Raw genomic sequence first — 20,641 nt, 5'->3', positions numbered from 1 at the left:
ATGTACATATCGAAGCAGACTGGCATGAGAAAGGAATACAGTGACTGGGAGATTACATGTTTGTATAAGACCTTTGTGGGTCAAAAGGGAGCCATCTGCAAACAGGTCACCCACGTTTAGTGATCCCTTCCCTTTCCCGGGGTTCAATGTTCCTGCTTGTTAAAGTGTCCTACGTACTAGGGAGGCCACACTGGGGAATAATATGTGCGTATGGTGCTGGAACCATTGTATATTTCCGCGCTAGCTTCCACTACACCTGTGCTTCATGCAATACCAATGTATGTGTGGGCAGCTTCGGGACTCCAGGGCACAATAGGCAGTGCACTTGGATGCTCCTAATTTGAGCCTCAGTGAGATCTATTTCTGAGAAGTTGTGGCCAGCGTGCCAGTGCAAAAACCATTGCAGTTGGCCAGCAATACAGTACGCCTTGAAATCAGGCCCCGCCATTCCTCCCCTTTCTGTTGGGAGCTGCAGTTTTGCCAAGTTGACTCTACGACCTCCCTGTCCCCACACCAGATCTTTTAGAAGGGTGTTCAGTTGACAGAAACACCCTGCGGGTATCACGATCGGCAAATTCATTAAGTGCTATAAGAGGTGTGGTCACATCCCCATTTTGGCAAGTGCTAACCGTCCAGTCACATATAGGGGTAATATATTCCAAAGGGCCACCCATGATTTATGCGGCTATTGTGCGTATGCGATTTCCTTCCAGCAAGTCAGGGCCGTTTCTATATATCTGGATTCCGAGGTAATAGAATGTGCAAGGGGCCCCTGGCATCACACAATTTCCAAATGGTAAGGAGGGTTCCATATATGTGCTGGCAAAGGAGTGTGCACACAATTTTTCCACATTAATTCGTAGGAAAGATAGGATCCCAAAGGTGGAAAGCAAATGGGCCATCTCTGCCTGGGTCTCTCGGATATCGTTGACGTACAAGATCATGTAATAAGCATAAAGTGAATTTGTATGGACCGTATCGCCCACGGGGATCCCCTTATGCCCTGCCTCCTGTCGTAGTCTCTGTGCTATTGATTTAACTCCCAGTATAACAAGCATTTGCAATGCAATAGGTCTCGTATTTACGCAAGTTTGAGCTATTGGCATTGTGAATGACAATGCCTTTTATTATGTTTTGGTTTTAAAAACATAAATAAAAGGCATTGCAATTTACAATGCTAATAGCTTAAACTCTCGCAAATGCGAGACCTATTGCATTGCAAATGCTTGTTTGCAAATTGTGCTAGCATAGCTGAAGAGAAGAAGAGAATGTTTGTGAGTTTGAGGGTTTTCTTTCCAACAGTTAAGGGGGTTTACAGAACTCTAATAGTGACAAAAACAACATTCCAAAAGAAGATTTAGGAACACAGAGCTGGGCAGCTAAACAAACAAAAAAGAATATATACCGGGCTCCATCAAAAAAGTTGCTGTGTAGCTGTTGTGATTGGAGTGCTAATAAAGAAGGGATGAGAAGTTAACAAGATAGTAAGAAAAGACCTAGTGCCAGATGTACTAAGATATCAATCGCAAAAAGTGGTTGTAAATTGTGCACCTACTATTCCTAAATGGAAAATGATTTTGCAAACTGACCTTTGTACCATTAGGTCAGTTTCCCAAAAAAACAATTCACAGAAAGTCAGAAAACAACCTGTCTAATGAATATTGAACTGGCAGGTCATTGTTTGAGAATCTGTGTGATTGGTTATAAACACAGGGATGGTGGCCTGCAAAAGACGTAGAACACCATCTCTGTATTAGCATTTCCCTAACCGGAAACTATTTTTTTAAAGCAGCTGAGTTCTGCAAAGGAACTGGTGCTGTTTAGAAATCTTTAGAAAACTTCAGACGAAGCAGTTAGTAATCACATGCACCACTGTCTACTCCCCCGAGGTGCTCATTTCAATTCCGGAAAGGGATCCCTTTGCGAATCAGTTACCACCTGTATTCGGGAGACAGATACTTGTGAGTGGTTTGCGACTGGAATTGTGGTTCCAAGCCATGAACACATACCATACTGAATCGCAATTTAGAAGACACGCCCCTTCTCTCCTCGGTCAAGCCCCCCTACCAGATAGTCACCTAATAGGAAGTCCACTTAAGCCAGCTGTAACAAGAAAGCTCTGCAGGTACAGGCTTCACCAGCAAGGAAAATGCCTTAAAAACAACCAAAACGCCTTAATTGGCATAAAAATATAGTAGTTTGTGCAGGTAATGTCAGAGCTCACATCGCGGCAGCCATCTTGGGTCACGTGCGCTCCTGAGTCTTCTGGAAATCGCAAACTCCTTTCAGTACATCTAGGCCCAGGTGTATTGCAGTGGATGGGATTCAGCTATATCTCAGCAAATCTGGATCAACCCAGTTAATAATAATAATAATACTGATTCTTGTAAAGCGCGAACAGCTACCTCTCATGGAGGTGTCCCGGCGCTAAAGAGAACTTCATCAGCAGGGCAGGATGCAAGGTGAATTGCTTAGGTTTTCTGCAGAAAAAGCCAGGTCTTTAGAAGCTTCTTAAAACTAGCTTCTGTCGTAGCAGATTGGATGGCAAAGGGAAGGGTGTTCCAGAGTTTCGCCGTGCCAACAGAGAAAGACCTGCCCCCAAGTCTAGCTTTCCTAACTCGTGGAACAGCTAACTGGAGCTGGGAGTTAGATCGCAGGTGTCTCTCTTGATGGTAGTGGGGAAGTCTGAGTTTTAAATAGTTGGGGCAGGTCCCTTTTTGTTCTCTGAACGCCAGGGTAAGAGCCTTGAATTTTATTCTGCTCGCCACTGGGAGCCAGTGCAGTTCGCGCAGATGCGGAGAGATATGATGTTTGAACGGAACGTGCTTTATCAGTCTCGCAGCCGCATTCTGCACGATCTGCAGGCGTTGCACCAGATATTTCGGCAGACCAAGGTAGAGACCGTTCGAGTAGTCTAGTCTGGATATGACTGTCGCATGGACAACCATTTTGCGGCACTCAGCTGGTAAAAACGAAATAAATTTTCGGAGGTTTCTGAGTTTATGGAGGCATCCCGTAGTGACCTGTTGTATGTGAGAGGAGAAAGAGAGATTCTCGTCCCATCTTACGCCCAGATTTTTTGCACTGGTTCCAGGGGTTGGTGGTGGGCCCATTTCGGGAGGCCACCATAGGTCGGGGAGGGGTGAGTGCTTTTTCCAAAGAATAGTACCTCCGTTTTGCTTGCATTCAGTTTTAATTCAGTTGGAAGAGAAATCAGATCACTGAAGATCTTATAAAATGAATTGTGTTTACATTTTAAAAAGGTGACAAGTAGTAAGTGTAGGGTTTTACGCAGTACATCTGTGGAATTTTGCACAATGCAAATGAGTATGAACATATTAAGGTGGAAATTTACTAAGATTTTGCGCCATGTTTGCGTCACAACATTGACGCAAAACGGTGCAAAAACTTTTTTTTCTAATTTACTTATGTAAAATTAAGGGGGGCGTGGCTTGGACGCCGATCGGGATGGCAGCGTGAGCTCGCAGCTCAGCGCGGAATCCCGCTAATTCTCCTGTTTTTCGGGACCCTAGGCGACCCGGAGACGACGCTCCTGCCCTCTGAAGTGTAAGGGGACAGCTGGGCGTAATCGGAGAGTCGCTGGGGGACTGCTGGCCCCGAGGAGATCGAGAGAGGAGGCGGCCGAGGTGTAGCCCAGGGTGTGAAGAAAATGGCGGCGAGGAGGTCGGACGGTCCCGAACTTCAGCCCTGAGCCCGGTTGTCGCCAAGTAGCAAGGGACCCTGCACCCGGCTGCCCGACGCACTAGGATTGGCGGGGCGATGCCCTGAGACCAGGGGACGCTGACCCGATTCACCCAGAAGATCGGGGGCCCTCGTCGGCCACCGCCCTAAGACTCATACTTCCCCCCGCAGGCCAAGGGGGTGACGGAACGGAGCTCGTCCGCCTGGCCATTGTTCCTGTGAACGTCGTCGGGGACATAGCACTGCCCGGTGCCCGGTGGCCGGCACGGACCCACGGGCGTACTCGCAGAACGGGTGACCGGACTTGTGACGCAGCGCCCTGCCATGGCGGCTATCGGAGGGCCGATGCCCGGGAGCCGCGAGGGGGACTCGGCGACATCGACTCGGCTGAGTGAGAGTCCCTCCACGGAGCTTGACCAGGAACAGCGGCTGAACGGCGTTTGGATGCCATCCTTGAGGCGATCACCTCCACTAAGGAGGCATTGCACAATGACATTGCCCAAGTGGCCACGGGCCTGGGGCTGCTACGCGCGGATCACGCGAAGCTGGCGGATCGGGTCAAGGATCATGACCAACTGTTGCTGGACCTGAAGCCATCGGTGGTGACAGCGGAGCACAGGATCACGGACATTTTGGCCCGACTGGGCACACTGGAGCGGAGGGCGGAGGATGCCGAAGGCCGCAATAGGCGGAACAACGTGCGGGTCGTAGGCCTGCCGGAACGGATTGAGGGGGAGGATGCGGTGGCCTACATGGAGACCTGGTTTCGCACTGTGGTGGCGCCGGAGGGGCTTACTCCATTTTTCACTCTGGAGCGAGCTCACCGGGTGCCCGCTCGCCCGCCGGGGCTTGGCCGCCCCCCCCCCGACCGATGGTGGTGCGACTCCTCCACTACAAGGACCGAGATCTCCTCATCCAGCGGGCCAGGATGTCGGGCCCTTATGAGGTGGAGAACAGCAAGGTAACGATCTTCCCGGACTATACGCAGGCGGTCCAGAAGGACAGGGCATCGTTCCTTGCTGTGAAGAAGGAGCTCAGGGAGGAAGGCATCCAGTACTCCTTGCTCTACCCGGCCAAGCTGCGGATTATCATGGATGGCACCACGCACTTTTTCCAGACTCCGGACGAAGTTTGGCAATGGCTTGAGTCGTACAGAGCGGGGACGGACAGATCACACCAAAGTCGGCGAGACCAACCCAAGCAGCCCCGGGTGCGGCAGTCACAACGCATCAGATCCCGCAACAGGCGCCAGCGGGAGAAACGGGAGGCTCAAATGGCGGCGGAGAAGAGGGATGCACTCGCAGCAACGGCGGCCATTACAGGGTCGCAACAGAACAGTGAACGGGCCGAAACGGACTCGGGAGGGGAAGGCAGCCGAACAGGAGAGGAACTTTCGGAGGCGGAGAGCCAGAAAGGGCCGATAGTAACCCCACAGACTTCGGAGGTTATTTTTTGCGGCTGAGAGAGAACTGGGACTAGATCGGGACTTCGTGGTAGGGTGTTATCCTGTTGCTGGGGGGCGGGTTGCCGGGAGGGGGAGCTGTGTGTTTTGGAGGGGATGAAGTGCGGGACGCGGGCTCCGCTAGCTGGGGTCGGCGGCGACTCACCCCCCTTAGGCCCTTAAGGTCGACTGTGGTGGAGACCACAGGGTAAGTGTGTGAGGAGTTGGATCAAGGTTTGGATGGGGGCGGCCATTGGGTTCGTGTGCTCTGTCCTGGGGAGTGGGGTTTGGGGAATGTTTCAGTTTTGGGACTGTTTGGGGGGGGGCAACTGCATTGGGGGGCCATGGACCGTTGTTATTTGATTCGGACTGTACGGAGTTGGAATGGGGACATTACCTAACTTGAAATGCCTAACGTGGAATGTCCGGGGGCTGCGGACTATGGTGAAACGTCACAAAGTACATGCATACCTAGTACGCAGGGGGGTTCAGATTGCTATGCTCCAGGAGACTCATCTCACCAAAAAAGAGTGCGCTGCCTTGCAGAAAAGATGGCGGGGCCAGGTCTTTGGCACCACTTACTCAGCGTATGCCAGGGGGGTCTTGATCTGGGTGAGGGCGGGGGTACCCTTCCAGGTGCTGAATCAGGCGATAGATCCGGATGGCAGGTTTGTGGCGGTGGAGGGGAGGTTATATGGACGGGATGTGGTTTTCTGTTGTGTTTATGCACCGAACACTGACCAAGGCCGATACTTTGATGGCCTCTCGGGGTCCTTGGCCTCTTTCCTGGCGGGTCCGATAGTGCTAGGGGGGGACTTCAACTCGATTACTGATGTTGCTCTGGATAGGTCCCATCCCCCCCTAGTAGACTCTCCTGTGCGCAGGCTGGCCGCGCACAGGAAGGACTGGCAAGAACGATGGGGGTTGCTGGATGTTTGGCGGGAGAGGCACAGGGGAACCAGGGATTATTCCTTTTATTCCGCTCTCCATGATCTACATGTCAGGATCGATTCGGTGCTTTGCGGGGGATCCCTAGCCCCGTTGATTACCCATGCGGAGTACCTGGCTAGGACTATATCCGATCATAACCCCCTATTGGTGCATATTCAGTGGCAGAGGGAGCGCTCAGTAATACCAACATGGCGGCTTCGGCCGGAGACGCTGGAGGATTCTGTGTTTGACGAGGCGGTCCGGCAAGGCATTGATAGTTATTTCGGTGTGAATGAAGGCACGGCTGCGAGTAGATCTACTGAATGGGATGCAATGAAAGTGGTGGTGAGAGGGGTGTGTTTGGGCAGGTTCTCGAATGCTCGTACGACTGTGCTGAACGACCTAATGAAAGCGGAGGAAGCTTTGAGGGACTTGGAGCGCCGCAGGCCAACTAGGCCAGGTCTACAGGCCCAGTTGTTGGAGGCGAAGGAAGTGGTAGCCGCGGAGACGGAACGTTTGAGATGTTACGACTATAGGCAGTACATTATCAGGGCACACGCAGAAAGGGACAAGGTGGGCACCCTCTTGGCCAGACTAGCTAACCCGGAACTTAGGGGCTGCCCGATCCTCAGCATTAATAATGCGCAGGGAGAGATGGTGTACTCCCAGGCAGCTATATTGGACCGCTTCAGGGGATATTATGAGGAACTGTACCGGAGTCAGCTGGGGGTGGGGGTTCAGGACATCGCGGAGTACCTGGGGGAGAGGCCGCTTCCGGTCCTGGACGAGGAGGACGCGAAGGAACTGGGTAGCCCGATCACGCTTACGGAAATTCGGGTGGCCATTAAACATATGGCCCGTAACAAGACGCCCGGGGTGGACGGACTGCCAATCGAGTTCTATCAACACTATGCGGACATTCTGGCGCCCAGGCTGCTGGTGGTGTATACGGAAGCCTTCGAGAAGGGGGCATTGCCTGGCTCCATGCGGGAGGCCTTGATAGTACCGCTCCTCAAGCCTGGCCGGGATGCCGCGGACGTGAGGTCTTATCGCCCGCTGTCCATGCTGACGGTGGACTATAAGATCCTGAGTCGCATCCTAGCCACCAGACTGGCCCCGCATATGACGGGCCTGGTGCACAGGGACCAGGCCGGGTTTATACCCACGAGGAGCACGGCGATGAATATCCGCCGCCTGGTGGGAATAATGGATGCCATCTTGGATGGGGAGGGAGTGCCGGTGGTTCTGTCTGTGGACATCGAAAAGGCCTTCGATAGCTTGGAATGGCCTTTCCTGGATGGAGTGCTGGAGAGGTTTGGCATGGGCGACGGGTTTCGAAGGTGGACGGGGGTCTTATATACCTCGGCGACGGCGAGGGTACGATTGGGCGGCATGGTGTCCGCAGCGTACCCGGTGGGCAGGGGAACACGACAGGGATGCTCTCTCTCCCCTCTGTTGTTTGCCCTGGCGATGGAACCCTTGGCGGTCCATGCGAGGTCAGGCGACCGATACGCGGGGATAGTGAGTGATGGGCAATGGCATTATATATCGCTCTATGCGGATGACTTGCTCCTGTACCTAGCTGACACCTCGGGGGCGTTGGTTGGAGCGATGGATCTGTTGTCCGAGTTCGGCCGGCTGTCGGGCCTTAAGGTCAATTGGGCGAAGACTTGCGTGTTCCCGCTGAGAGCAGGATCGCCAGCCCCTAGCAGCGATTTGGGTGTGGTGTGGGAACCCTCTTGCATCACCTACTTGGGTGTCCGCATTTACCACTCGGCTGCTGACCTTTTGGAGGGTAACATTGGCCGCTGTGTCCGGGCGCTGCGGGGCAGCTTGTCTTTCTGGTCAACCCTCCCGCTGACAGTCCTAGGCAGGATAGCACTGTTGAAAATGGTGGCGCTCCCCCGCTTCCTCTATTATTTCCGAACGCTGCCTGTCTGGATTCCCCAGGGGGTGTTTAGGGACCTGCGGTCAATGATAATTGGCTTTCTATGGGGGCATGGCCGCCGCAGAATAGCCCTGAGCACGCTACTTCGCCCCAAGCTGGAAGGGGGCATGGCCGTGCCCGACCTGGAGCTGTATTATCTGGCGGCGCAGTTGCAGGTCCTTACACAGAACGTAGCCAGGGTGTTCCGGGGACCGGAGGAGGACCGGGATCGGGGGATACAGCGCCACGTGCTGTCATACATCGTAATGCAGCAGCGGCTCGAGCTACGGGCCCTCACCATGGAAGAGCGGACGCTCCGGCTGTGCTGGCAGAGGAGCCTTCGGAGAGCGAGGGCATCGCGGCCTTATGCCCTGGAGATACCGATCGGGATGTTGACGGCATTGCCGCACGGAGGAGATTGGTCCCCGTTGTTGGATTGGGAGGAGGCGGGGTTGCAGGTGGTGGGCGACCTGTACATAGATGGGGCTCTGGCGCCGTTCGAAGTGCTCCGGGACCAGTTCGGACTGCCTGAGGGGGGCTTTCTCCTACATGCGGCAGTTGTGGCTGCCGTACAAAAGCACTGGAGAGAGGGGCTCTCGGAACCTGCGACGACTATGGCGTGCCAATATGTGGTAATGGCAGCTGGTACATTCAAAGCTGTGACGTGCCTACATAATAGGATGCTGAACGAAGGGCTGGAACCACTCCACGGACTCAAAGCTAAATGGGAGGTGAGCGTTGGCCGGCCCATACCGGATACGGCATGGGGCCATATCCTGCGACGCACGTGGAAGGGCACTAGGAACGCGCGCTTTCAGCAGGTCCACTTCTATGTGCTCCATAGGGCCTATTTAACTCCTGAGAAACTACAGCGGTACTTTCGGGTGCCGGATGCCTGTTGCCCCCGGTGTTCGTCCCTAGGGGCGGACATGGACCATTTGTTTTGGGGGTGCCCGCAACTGGGGACCTATTGGGCGGAGGTAGGGGAACTCCTGAATGAAGTGACTGACAGGGAGGTAGAATTTGACATGGCAGCGTGCCTATTGCTCTGGTTCCTGCATACTAAGCACACCAAGGTGACAAGTAAATTCATAGACCTGGGTCTGATATTGGCACAGAGGGAAATATCGTGGCACTGGAAGTCCAGGGGAGGTCCCTCACTGCGTAGATGGAAGAATGAGTTGCTGCGGTGGTCTGACTGCGAGAGTGTGCTCCGGATGAAGCAAGCAGTAAAGTTGGGGAATGAGAAGGTACTGGATGCGGCGCGAGCATGGGAGTTAGTGGTACAGGCTTTGCGTGATTCTTTGGTTGAGGATGAGGAAGGCGAGAACTAAGCCGCTGGACGCCGCGGGGCGAACACAGAAGTATGGTACTACGCACTGTAGTGGACCCATCCAATTCGATAGGGCGAAGCACACACCTTAGCAGTTGCCAGGGGAGGGGGGGTGTTGGGGGGGTTGGTTATAGGGGGTTTGGGGAGGGCCGGAAGCCATTGGAGGGTTGCTTGTTAGGGCCTTGGACCTACTGGGACGGTGGCACTGAGTGGAGGGCAGACTGATTGGGTGGAACGGCCAGGTGCGCAGGCCCATATAGTTTAGGGCAGGCCCTGTAAGGGCGATATCGTTGATTACCACGGAGATGGCTAATGGGACTGTTGTTGTGGGTGGGGGGGTAAAAGCAGATACACAAAACGACCTTCCGCCAGGGTCCCAATGGGACGTGCACTGTGATGTGTTCCTTTTGAGCGATGTGATATGCCGCCCGGCCTCCGGGATGCGGGCTGAATGGCTGTGTACAACTGTGAACTATCATTGGACGGGGGGAGCCCACAAGTGCACTGGCTGTTTAATTGTATCCTGTGGTTTGTAACTCTGCAATAAAAATATATTAAAAAAAAAAAAAAAAAATACTTATGTAAAATTAATGCGAAGCAGTGCATAGCGCTGCTTCGCATTACTTTGTGCCATATGGGCTTGTGAAGGGTGGTGCATGGGTATTCCCATGCAACCACCCCAGGTTTCTCACGCTAAACCCAATTTACTAAACATATTAGATTGGGTTTAGTGTGTGTCTAGGCTCAAGGAAGAATGTTATGTTATGTATAAAGAGATTTGTATCGCGCACTGCTACTCAAGAGTGTCCCGAGTGAAGGAGAAATTCTTTAATTTCTCCTTCTTTTTCCCACTCTGCAGCATGCATACAAAGTGGAAAAAGCTGTCTCTTGTGTCTAGGCTTAGTATTTTGTACAGGAAGGGTACCCTTCCTGTACAAAACGTTTGCTAGACTCACACACACACACACCGTAGCAATAGGGCACTATGGTGGTGCGTGGCACACTGCAGCTGAAATCAGCACTGGTGCAAGGGAAAAGGGAGAAGAGAGCCATATCTTTGAAAATATGGTGCTCTCCTGCTCCTTCCCTATCGCACAACACCACGCAGCCTCATGGGAGGCTGTGCTGCTTTGCATGGAGATTTGGTAAATCTCCCCTTAAGTATTCACAGCCATGCTTATACTGACTTAATATGATTAGAAAATAGACAACACTTGTTAAATGCAAATTGTTAACAAGTAATTTTCTACACTGACCTCTGTAGAGTGCACATAACCTCTTCAAGATGTATTGAAACTCCTCCCAGAAGAACAGGAAAAAATAAGCGAGGCTTAAGTGATAAGGAAGCGAATAAGTAGGGGTTGTACTTTCTACAATTTCTTGTGTAGTATGGGTTCTTAGAAAGTGTCTCTTCAAAGACACCATTGTGCCTATTGAAGTAGTTATATCTACTATGATGTTATGCCAATTTATGTTTTCTAGTTTTTAAGCATGTTCAATCACACCCAGCTTCTTGGCTTTAACAGAATTCATTCATTTTTAGCTAAACTGGTGTCCAGAGACAAGGCAGGGGTGGCAAATAGTAATATCCTAAGTGTTTTTTTTCAGAAAGATAAGTGACTTCCTATCCTTTGTAAAGTTTGGGGTATAGAGTTCCAGATCTTTTGTATCTTTGATGGGGAAACCCCCTTCCTCTGTGTTTACCTTCCGGCGCTTTGATATTCTGAACAGCGGATCCACAGAGCAGCAAAGCATGAGACCAGGAATGTTTTATTCAAACAGTTCAGCGAGAAAGTGTCTACATAAGCCAGTCAATGATTTAAACCCAATGCATACAGATGCAAACAGATGAGATGTGATCTCTGTGATTGACATCTCAGACCAGCAAAGCAGTAAATGTGTCAGGTTATTTGGTAATTTCAAGGTACAAGAATACAGTGGCCAAGCTTGAAAGATGTCAAATCCAAATTTACAATGCATCTCCAAAATCCCATAACAGGGGAATGAATGGCTCTCCAAAAAACGTTCAAATCAAAAAGTGATATTTGCGTCAATGTGATAATGTAAAGAAAGCTGATTGTTAGCACCATGTATTTGATGACAGGGCAAGGACCGAGAAATTCTAGCCAATGGTCCACAGCCCAGAGGACCTACTGCTGCTAGTTATTAGCAGTTGCGGTATATCACCGCTTACAGTGACAGGGTTTGTTTTTTTAATACATCTTTATTGGCATTTTCATGCACAGACTTAAGGATGCTTACAAGAGCAATATTCAAATGTATAGCACATCGTTAGGTCTCAATAAAAGACATACACGGTACACTATACATGACTACTTTACTTCTACACAGTATATATTTCCAAAATTTGACAATAGCCATCAGTATCTCCATCCGATATACCATCCATCTATAACGATCTATAAATGTGTCTTTTTGCTCTATATTTACATTGACCCTCGGGGAGTCGCTGAACCTGCTCTATATAAACCAAAGCCATCAAGTAATATACGATTTAAATAAGTTTACAGAACAATTTAATGACATTGTCATCCAGGGGAACTTCACTCAATGTATGTCTATAGGATCTAAGTAGTCCCAATGGGGGGGTCGATATATGCCTTTCAAATAATGTACTACATTGAACCTAGGGATGGTGGAGAGGTTTATACCTAATTATATTCCCCAAGGGTTTGTCCGAATATGGCAGCCTCGCTACCCAGGGAAACACCACTGTCCGCTCCACTTAGTGAGTGTTGTTGGCACTTTCAGCTGTGGTCCTCTCATTCCACAGTCACAGGGTTAATTTGTATCCAGTGGTTAAATGTAAGGAGGTAGGATCCCTAACCTGAGTGTGTTGAGCAATTTTTATTCTAAATATGAAAGACATGTCTGGCATCTTCAACTTTTCGTTCACAATGGCGATAGTTTCCTGCTGTCATCTGTACTCAGGGAGGGATTCACTACGTTTTTTATTCTCCTTTTTTTTTTTTTTATTGAACAGAGCAATAGGTAGCCGAAGGTACAAAACATATTTCACTTTAAATTTCAATATCAATACATTTCAATACATTTCTAAAAAACCTTAAAATATCAGACAAGAGATAAAAAGATAAAAGGGAGCAAGATTCATCGAGATAGAAAAAACAGCCAAAATCATCAATAAAACTTTCAGGACATTATGTACAAAATTTACAATTTGTAAAGTGCATCTGCAAAGGTGCAAAACTGCAATAAAGTGCTGCTGCAAAGTGCAAGAGATACAATAAAGTGCAATCTTGAAAGTGCTTAGTGCAAGCTAGTGCAAAACTGCAAAAAGTGCTAATAAAGTGCAAATGTCCTTTTTACTTCTCAAATCATCCTTCCTTCATTTGTTCTAGATTCCCAAAATATTTCCAATTCCTTTCAAATCTCCCGATGGCTCCCACTCTGCCAGCATAAGCCTTTTCAAAAAGACAGGTTCTCCTCATTTTATTAAGCCATTTTAAGTATGATGGAATCTCCCTGGATTTCCAGTTTTGAAGTATTAAAGAACGAGCAACAGCGCAAGATATCAATATAAATACTTGTTCAGCTTTATTGAACCCACTCCTATCCTTGCATATACTGAACAGGGCCACTTCTGCCACTGGCAGAAAAGATTTCCCAATGGCCTGTTCGATATCTGAAAATATCCCCTTCCAAAAAGATTCTAGCTGTGGGCAAGCGAAGAAAATATGGTGCCATCCTCCCTGACCACTAGCCATACATCCGAAACACTTATTCTCAACTTCCGGTGTATAATACGCTAACCAACAAGATAAAAAGGACATCCTCTTATAATTGGATTCGTTTCCCAACTGACACAGGGCCTCCCAATCCTTCGAGGAAAAAGTACATTGAGTCGAGAGGCTTATTTTCTCCAGATGTCTGTCTGCTAGTACGGTTTGTCCAGAGCAATGAAGCATCTTGTACCAATATCCTATACCTTTATTTTGACCTCTGTAGAGGGCTGTTGACATGACATTTGGAGGATTAAGCTGGCCACTTATCTCATTTCTGATGAATTAGATGATCCGCATATATTCAAAAAAAGTCGGACGCCTGGGACTATTCGTTCTAGCAACCACCTCCTGCCAACTAATTACCCTGTTTTGGACTACTCAATGTCTCAACTCACGAAGCCCGCAAAATTCCCAATTTTTTATGTGATTCAAACTTACTGGGAGGCCTATTTGAGAACATTCAATTAAACTTAAATAATGGGAGCCATCAGTACCATGTTTTTTAAAAAGGAGCGACAGTCTAGAGGCATATTCTCTTAGCGTCTTGTATCTTGACCTCTTTGGAAGATTTGCAATTTTCAAAAAAATAGGAATTTGAGAACCTGCCTCTTGTAACATCTTTATAAGAAAGAAATTATCTCTTGTCTGATTAACCCTCAATAATCCTGCCAATATATCAAAAAATGCAGCTTCATAGTAAGCAACACCTTCCTGCACATAAACAATCATCCTTGTCATGCAGGCATCCTTGCAACATGGTGCAAGGGTGCCTGCATCGGCATATGGCAACAAATTGTGTGCCAGCGCAGGGGAGAGCAAAGGGATCCGCTATATCCTTGTAGATATGACGCCTGTGCTTTGAAAGTGCTACAGCGTGGTGCAGTCAAAGGGCTTGCGGTGCAGCTGCAGCACCTTTTTGTAAATGAGGCCCTTTGTTTTCAAATTATAATGTATAATTGTTAAGCATTTCTCAATGTCAGTTTTCCTTTTCTAATGGCTACATTATCAGTTCCATACAAAATACATCAAATCGCCCTGTAGATGGGAAGTGTTAAGCAGGCAACTTAAGGTTCAGTTATTCTGCTAACCGCATTTGTGGAAATTAAAGATTTCATATCATAACATTTAGGGGCACGTCAATTTGCTACGCTGAAATGTACGTTTTCTTAAGCTGATTTACTTAATTTACACCAACAGCCGATGCTAACCCTGGTCAGAGAGGACATAAAAACACATTTGAATACATCACATTTGCAAATTCAGAAGAACATGTTTTCTCTTTAACCTGTGATAGACGCAATGCAGAACGCGAGGGGATGGTTAAACAAAACGTATTTTTTTAATTTGCATTATAGACTGAACCGAGCACAATCTATTTATGGAAATGTTTTGTAATAATACAGGTGGCCATATCCCAAAAAAAGGATCACACTGAAGCAGATACGATACGTATGTATATTAAAAATATGGTTTACAGACAGACTTTAAAAAAAACAAGGCTTGCAGAAATACGACTTATTTTTTAGAACAACACAGTTTATTTACAAGCCCCTTGCTCCACCGGTACGTCACTTTTTCCCATATTAAAAGTGGCACACCGGCGGCGCAAGGGGCTTGTAAATAAGCCCCATGGTACATACATTGGGACTGATTGAGAGCAGATAGTGAAAGGAGTCGTAGTGTAATTCTGTCTAGAAGTAAAATTTCCACCAGAGAGCTGCTTAGTGGCAATGATAAGTCATGTGGTGGTAAACCCTAGTAAGAAATCAGAGTATGAAGCAAATTTCATCACCAATGCTTTTCGGAGGGGTTACGATTCGCCACCCTTCCCTTCATCAGCCCTTCTGTCTCATTGGTAAAGTCATTAGGAGGTTGTGTGTTAACTTTTGTTCAGAAGGTGGCCTCGTGAGAATAAGACATAAGAGAAGATAACCTGTGGAACCAAATACTGACAAATTCATGGTGCATGTTCCTCTAAGCAACCCTGTCCCCATTCTTGACTGGGGGAGTTAAAATACAACGTATTAATGTCACTACTCAGGCATTTCCACAGATGGAATCTGAAGTTTCCCTGTCACGTCAATCATCTCTTAGTTACGTTTTCAGCAACAGTGTTTACACATTCCAGATAGGAGTCATGAATTCAACTAAATGCTTCCTCTTAATTCTCCTTCTTCTTTCCCTGTTGAGGCTAGGAAAAATCTTTCCTGGTTCATTAGGGCAGGGGTCTCCAACCTTTTCTATAGCGGGAGCTACTTCTGATCAGTGAAAATCGCAGTGAGCTACTAAAGGCTAAGCAACTTGCAAGTTTTCCGAGAGATCCCCCCTTCGCCCCCCAACGCCCAGCGTCATTGACTTTAAGGCGGTCTCACACCTCATCATCCACTGCGCTGCATCCCATTAGGGTGTTTTCACTGCCTTGAGGTAGGCCGTTGGAAGATGTCACCACCATCACAGCTCGGGCAAGACCCAGTCGGTTGCGCCTCCTCGGGGCTTGACACCAGGCACACCCCGCTACCCTGGCTCCAGAGACCAGCCAGGCCATAAGGGTCTCGGCAAGCCCCAATTAAAGAATTGTACTCCGTGTTAATCTGTTAGACCATAAAAACGGTGGCTATTTTCACTCTAGTTTGGAAAGTGTTCTATTAAGCTCCTGTAAAAGTTTAAACTGTAAGGAATATCTCCCCTTTGATTCAAAATGCTTTGGTGATGTCAGTATATATGCTCAACGTAAAGCCCATCTTATCATAACTGATCTCCAGTGTGGATGGGGCACATGGTTTGAGTGTGAGGGAAGTTAATTTCACTTACCAAATGTGCTCAGAAAGTTTGTGCCATAGAACAGTACCGGGGGGGGGGGGGGGACCCAGGGAGAGCCGTGCGCGAGCCGGTCTCTCCCTGGGTAGGTTCGCGCGAGGTAGACTGGCCACGGACAGGTGGTGTAATCACTGTAAGGGACAGAGGTTATATTTAGGGCCAGAGCAGGCAGGAGAGGAGCGTGATGGTGGGAGGCGGTTAGAAGGGATTTGTTTTGCCCCACCCACCCTTCCCTCTTTTTAGGCCTTTTTTCATTTCTCAGTGCTTTAAGTACTGCTCTAGTTTTTTATAGGCTTGCCACTTTAGGACAGGTGAATTTTTACTTTTTGTAGGCGGGTTTTTAGTGGGGGGTGGGCAGCCTGGAGCGGGTTGGTCCATCCTCAAAGGGCAGTTAAAGGAAAGGAGGGGGTATTCTGCAAGAGTTAGTTGCTTCGGGTTTGGTTAGGGTTAACTTGGTGGGGGGTTTACTCTTTGGTAAGGATGCTCAGTTAAGGTGAAATAATTTGATTTAATAAATAAATAAATAAATAAATAAATAAATGTGTTGAACAGATGTTTTGTTTCACACCTGTCTTAAATAAAGTGGCCTTTCTTGCTTTCAAAACAGTTGTGGACAGTGATTTCTTGCGCGATGATGACTGTAAATAAAACAGACGATAACAGAGGTGCGCGCAGTGCGGGAACTAGATGATTTCATTTGAGTTGGAAGAACCAAGATATTGTTTTACAAAATGTATATTTTGGGAATACACACGCTTTCTCTGGCTTATATTGATTCAACGTTTCGGAAATATTGCTGTTAGTGTAATTGTTTGCTGCAGCATTGGTAATGACTTTTTGTAGGTTTGTATTGATTTGCCAAATATAACTCTACATTGTAAAATCAGATTTTCTTTTAACAATCATTGGAGAGCTGTAGATTCTGCTCATTATATAAACATAGCAACAAAATATGAAATAATCAAGAAGACCAATGTTTAGAACAGATTATAGATGGTAGGCTTCTTATGTAAAAAATGTTGTTTCTTGTCTGTGGCAAAAAAATTGTTCTTATGCCCGACAAAGACTCATTGTGAAGGATCTCATCGCAGAACTAAGATGCCAACATCAACCGATAATAAGGGTAACATCTACAGTAGAATTTAAATCCTCCCTAAATAGTAGAATTATCTGTGGATGATCTGTTTCTATCCAACTCAAAGTCAGGCCCTCATGTTCATTTAAAGCTTTATGTAACAAAGACTCGTTTGTATTGCACTTCAGAGCGCTTTATACAGAGAACTCTTAGCGAAACATTTTCAAACAGGAAGGGGATGTTTATGCATATCGATTGAAAACTCACATGGTACCATTGACATATATCTGAACATTCTACAACTTAAGCATAAACAGTTATGTACAGCTCTTTTCGAGGGGATGAGGCAGTATATTGTCTTATCACGCAATATCCCCAAGTTTCGAAGAAATATATCCAGATGCATCTACTATGGCTGAGGTGATTTCAATAGAGCATTAGCAATCCTAGCAGGAGACCAGATGTAAATGTTTGGCAAGAGTGCAAATCCAAACTTATGTGAAATAACTTATTTTAGCAATCAATAGACATTTGTCTGCTTTTATAACCAGCGCAGTACCAAAACAGATTGCAGCACGAGACACATCACACCACTCTTGTAAGTGAAGCACACACAACAATATGGCATTTAATAGTATAACATTGGTGACACACAAACGGTGATGGGAGAAACGCTTGCAAATAGTCTAAAGTACGGACATTAAGCGTGGTGTGTAGAGTTGTATTTCATAATTCACCATGGTAGTTAATGGAGATCTCTTTGTCAGTGACATCTGAATGTCTTGAGCTTCATGAAAACTAATAGTCTTCATGTAATTTTTGTCAAAACTAAAATATGACCGAATGAAACCAATAAAAGAAATCTAAACTTAAACTTAAAACTAAAATATGGCTAGTTGGCTCTGAAAATTATCACAAAAGATGGAGACAACCCATATTTTGAGTAAGGGTTTTTTTCACACTTTAAATCTGTGGAATTGAGTGATGCACAATAATTATGGGTTATGTTTTCAGTTTATTTTTACATTTTGATAGTCTAAACGCAGTGGGGCCAATTCACAGAACTAATCTGAGATAAGATCCTAAACGTACTACTTTTGGTATTCACAAAAGGCATTTAGTAGTAGTAAAGTCAGGACTCCTAACTTTACTACTACTAAACTGAGACAAAATCCTAACTTTACAGCTTTCAGTATTCACAAAAGGCATTTAGTAGTAGTAAAGAAGTTAGGATTCCTAACTTTACTACTTCTAAATGCTTTTAGGAGTGCACATAGGAGGAATGATACATCAAACAGCCATTAACACTAAGTCATAAAGAAATATTTCTCTGTGCAGAGCTAAAATCTACTCTATGTATACTTTACAGAAATTGTAATAATAGTGTAATCAGAGAACCAGACTATCAAGCTAGATCTAAAGAAAATGTAGAATGACAGAGGTAAATAAGGGCTGCTTTGTCAAGTAAGGAATGGGAAACGGAAAATAATGGCTAACTATCTATCTAACTATCTAAACTACAAATAATATTGAAAAATATGTTTCCCATTAATCCTCTTCCAATATAATTGCACATTTTAAAATTAGAAATAATTTGGCACTTGATTATATTGCTAATATTTAGTTTTGTGCATCAATTCTCAAAGCGGTACAAAAGGGGGTGGTGATGGACGGAGCATCTGAACCAATCAAACACTCACACCCAGTCAACAGATCTGGGTTTAATCCATCACCGTTCTTTAGCCCACTCTGCCTCCCCAGTTCAGACATTGCCATATGCAAATCAGTCTGACCCTGTGCCTCATGGGAACAGTCCAGCCCGAACTGCCAAGCCATGCCTTCCCTGGGCTGGAAACAAGCTTCCTAGGACCGGTTTCTGGCATTCCAGCAAAGAGCCCTTTTATTTATGTGTTCCACTTAAGTCCTTTAGATATAAATTAATCATCTGCTAGAAACATTCATACAATCTGAGTTCTGTGATATTGTAACCTCTTCGATCTCAAACTTCCACGTGTTTGGATGAAACATAGATAAGTATCTGTCGATAATGCAGTTTGTGTTATGAAATAATGCTTTTAGAGCACCACCATTAAGATAAATTCTTAAAGAAGCACTTAGACTTTGGTAGCTATTCCTTCACTGTGCTTTGCTGTTAAATTGACAATTTTATAAATTTCACAGAATTTCAATCTGTTTTTCACTTTCAGATCAAAGGGTCAGAGGATGGCTTATGCTGGACTCCTATCTACCGACATTTTTCCTAACTTTACTGTATCTGATTTCCATATGGCTTGGCACAAAATATATGAAGAACAGACCACCAATGTCTCTCCGGGGTCACCTCATTGTATATAATCTTGGAGTTACACTGCTTTCCCTGTATATGTTGATAGAGGTAAGTGTCCTGGCTCATTCACCCTATTTTTCTAACTCTTCATGGATCTCTTGTAAATAACCATCAAGAAGTAATCAAGAATTCTACACAGGGGAACCTGCACTACAGTGGTAAACTAAGAGGCAAATCATAATTTTTAGGAGGCTCTTAAGGGCATATTCACAAGCCCCTATAGCCACCACAATGTCACTTTTAGTGATGTTGTGTAGCAAATGTGCCGTTTTGAACTGCCACAGTTGTAAAATAGAAATTGTCAATCACTTTCCATACTCCATGTGAACGGGAAGATTGTTTAGGCACAAAGGCATCCACAAATTTCTGCCCTGGCTGGCATCCTTGTGGATCTTTCCATCATTATGTGAAAGAGGTCCATGTGATAAGGCCACCATGATAGCTCAGTGACTTAATTGATCACTGCTGGCATTTTCTGGTACCTACAGGTCACAGGTCAACTCCCAGCAAGGCCACCTCAGCCTTCCATCCTTCTGATGTCAGTGAACTGAGTACCATTAAACTAGGGAAGTGTGACTCTTGTTTGCAGTGTTCAGCGACTTGTTCAGATCAGTGGACTGGAAATAGCTACCAATGTATTTATATGTGTGTCTAAATCTAAGGTGCACCATGACATGCGCTCACCAATATTCATGAGGTAGTTTTGTGTTCAAAGTACGGTGCTCAGAAACAGGAGGGAATGCACGACAGCACATAGAATTGTAGATGGGCAGGTGTCACACCAGGGTTTCTAATAACATCTGCTGCGTATTTAAAGGTAATGACCTCTGCAATCAGATTCCAGTTGTTCGTTTAGTGCAAGCCACTGTCTTCTTGGCACTTCTAGATTTTTGTAAAGCACCATTACACCTCTCTGTTCATGTTTTTTTGGCCGAGTGGTCCACTTGCTGTATGTGTAGGTTGTCTTCGATTTTACATGCTTTCACTGATTCGAATGTGTGGCTGCGATGGGCTTGTTCTTCAGTTAAGTGGGATGACAGCATAACACTAACATTTGGCTACTTTAATGTGATTAATAAGATGTATGTAAAAAGCCCACACTTCATTTTGATTTTGTTGCATGCAAATGACAATCAGTGGTTTGTTTTGGCTTCTCTTTGGAAAAGTCAAAGCTGGTTGTTTAATATGGTCTTTTCTTTTTCTGCAGTTCTATGAATGTTAGATTGCAACTACAGTTGGACATAGGTTGTGCTTGGTACTGCACTTCTACAGTTTCATTATTACATATCATGATATTCCAACTGT

At 46.4% G+C, this 20,641-nt stretch overlaps 1 protein-coding gene across 1 annotated transcript in view; it reads left to right on the top strand.

Moving 5' to 3' along the window:
• Nucleotides 1–20,641, top strand: part of ELOVL2 (ELOVL fatty acid elongase 2) — a 560,054-nt gene that overhangs the window by 297,234 nt on the left and 242,179 nt on the right. The window contains exon 3 of the mRNA XM_086965200.1: nucleotides 19,197–19,384. Within this exon, the coding sequence (XP_086821326.1) occupies nucleotides 19,197–19,384 (188 nt within the window). The remainder of the gene's footprint in view (nucleotides 1–19,196; nucleotides 19,385–20,641) is intronic.

Source organism: Lissotriton vulgaris, chromosome 4_1 (assembly GCF_964263255.1).
Source record: "Lissotriton vulgaris chromosome 4_1, aLisVul1.2, whole genome shotgun sequence".
Classification (NCBI taxonomy): Eukaryota; Metazoa; Chordata; class Amphibia; order Caudata; family Salamandridae; genus Lissotriton; species Lissotriton vulgaris.
The sequence above is the reverse complement of the archived record's forward strand: the minus strand, read 5'-3'. Positions and strand labels throughout refer to the sequence as shown.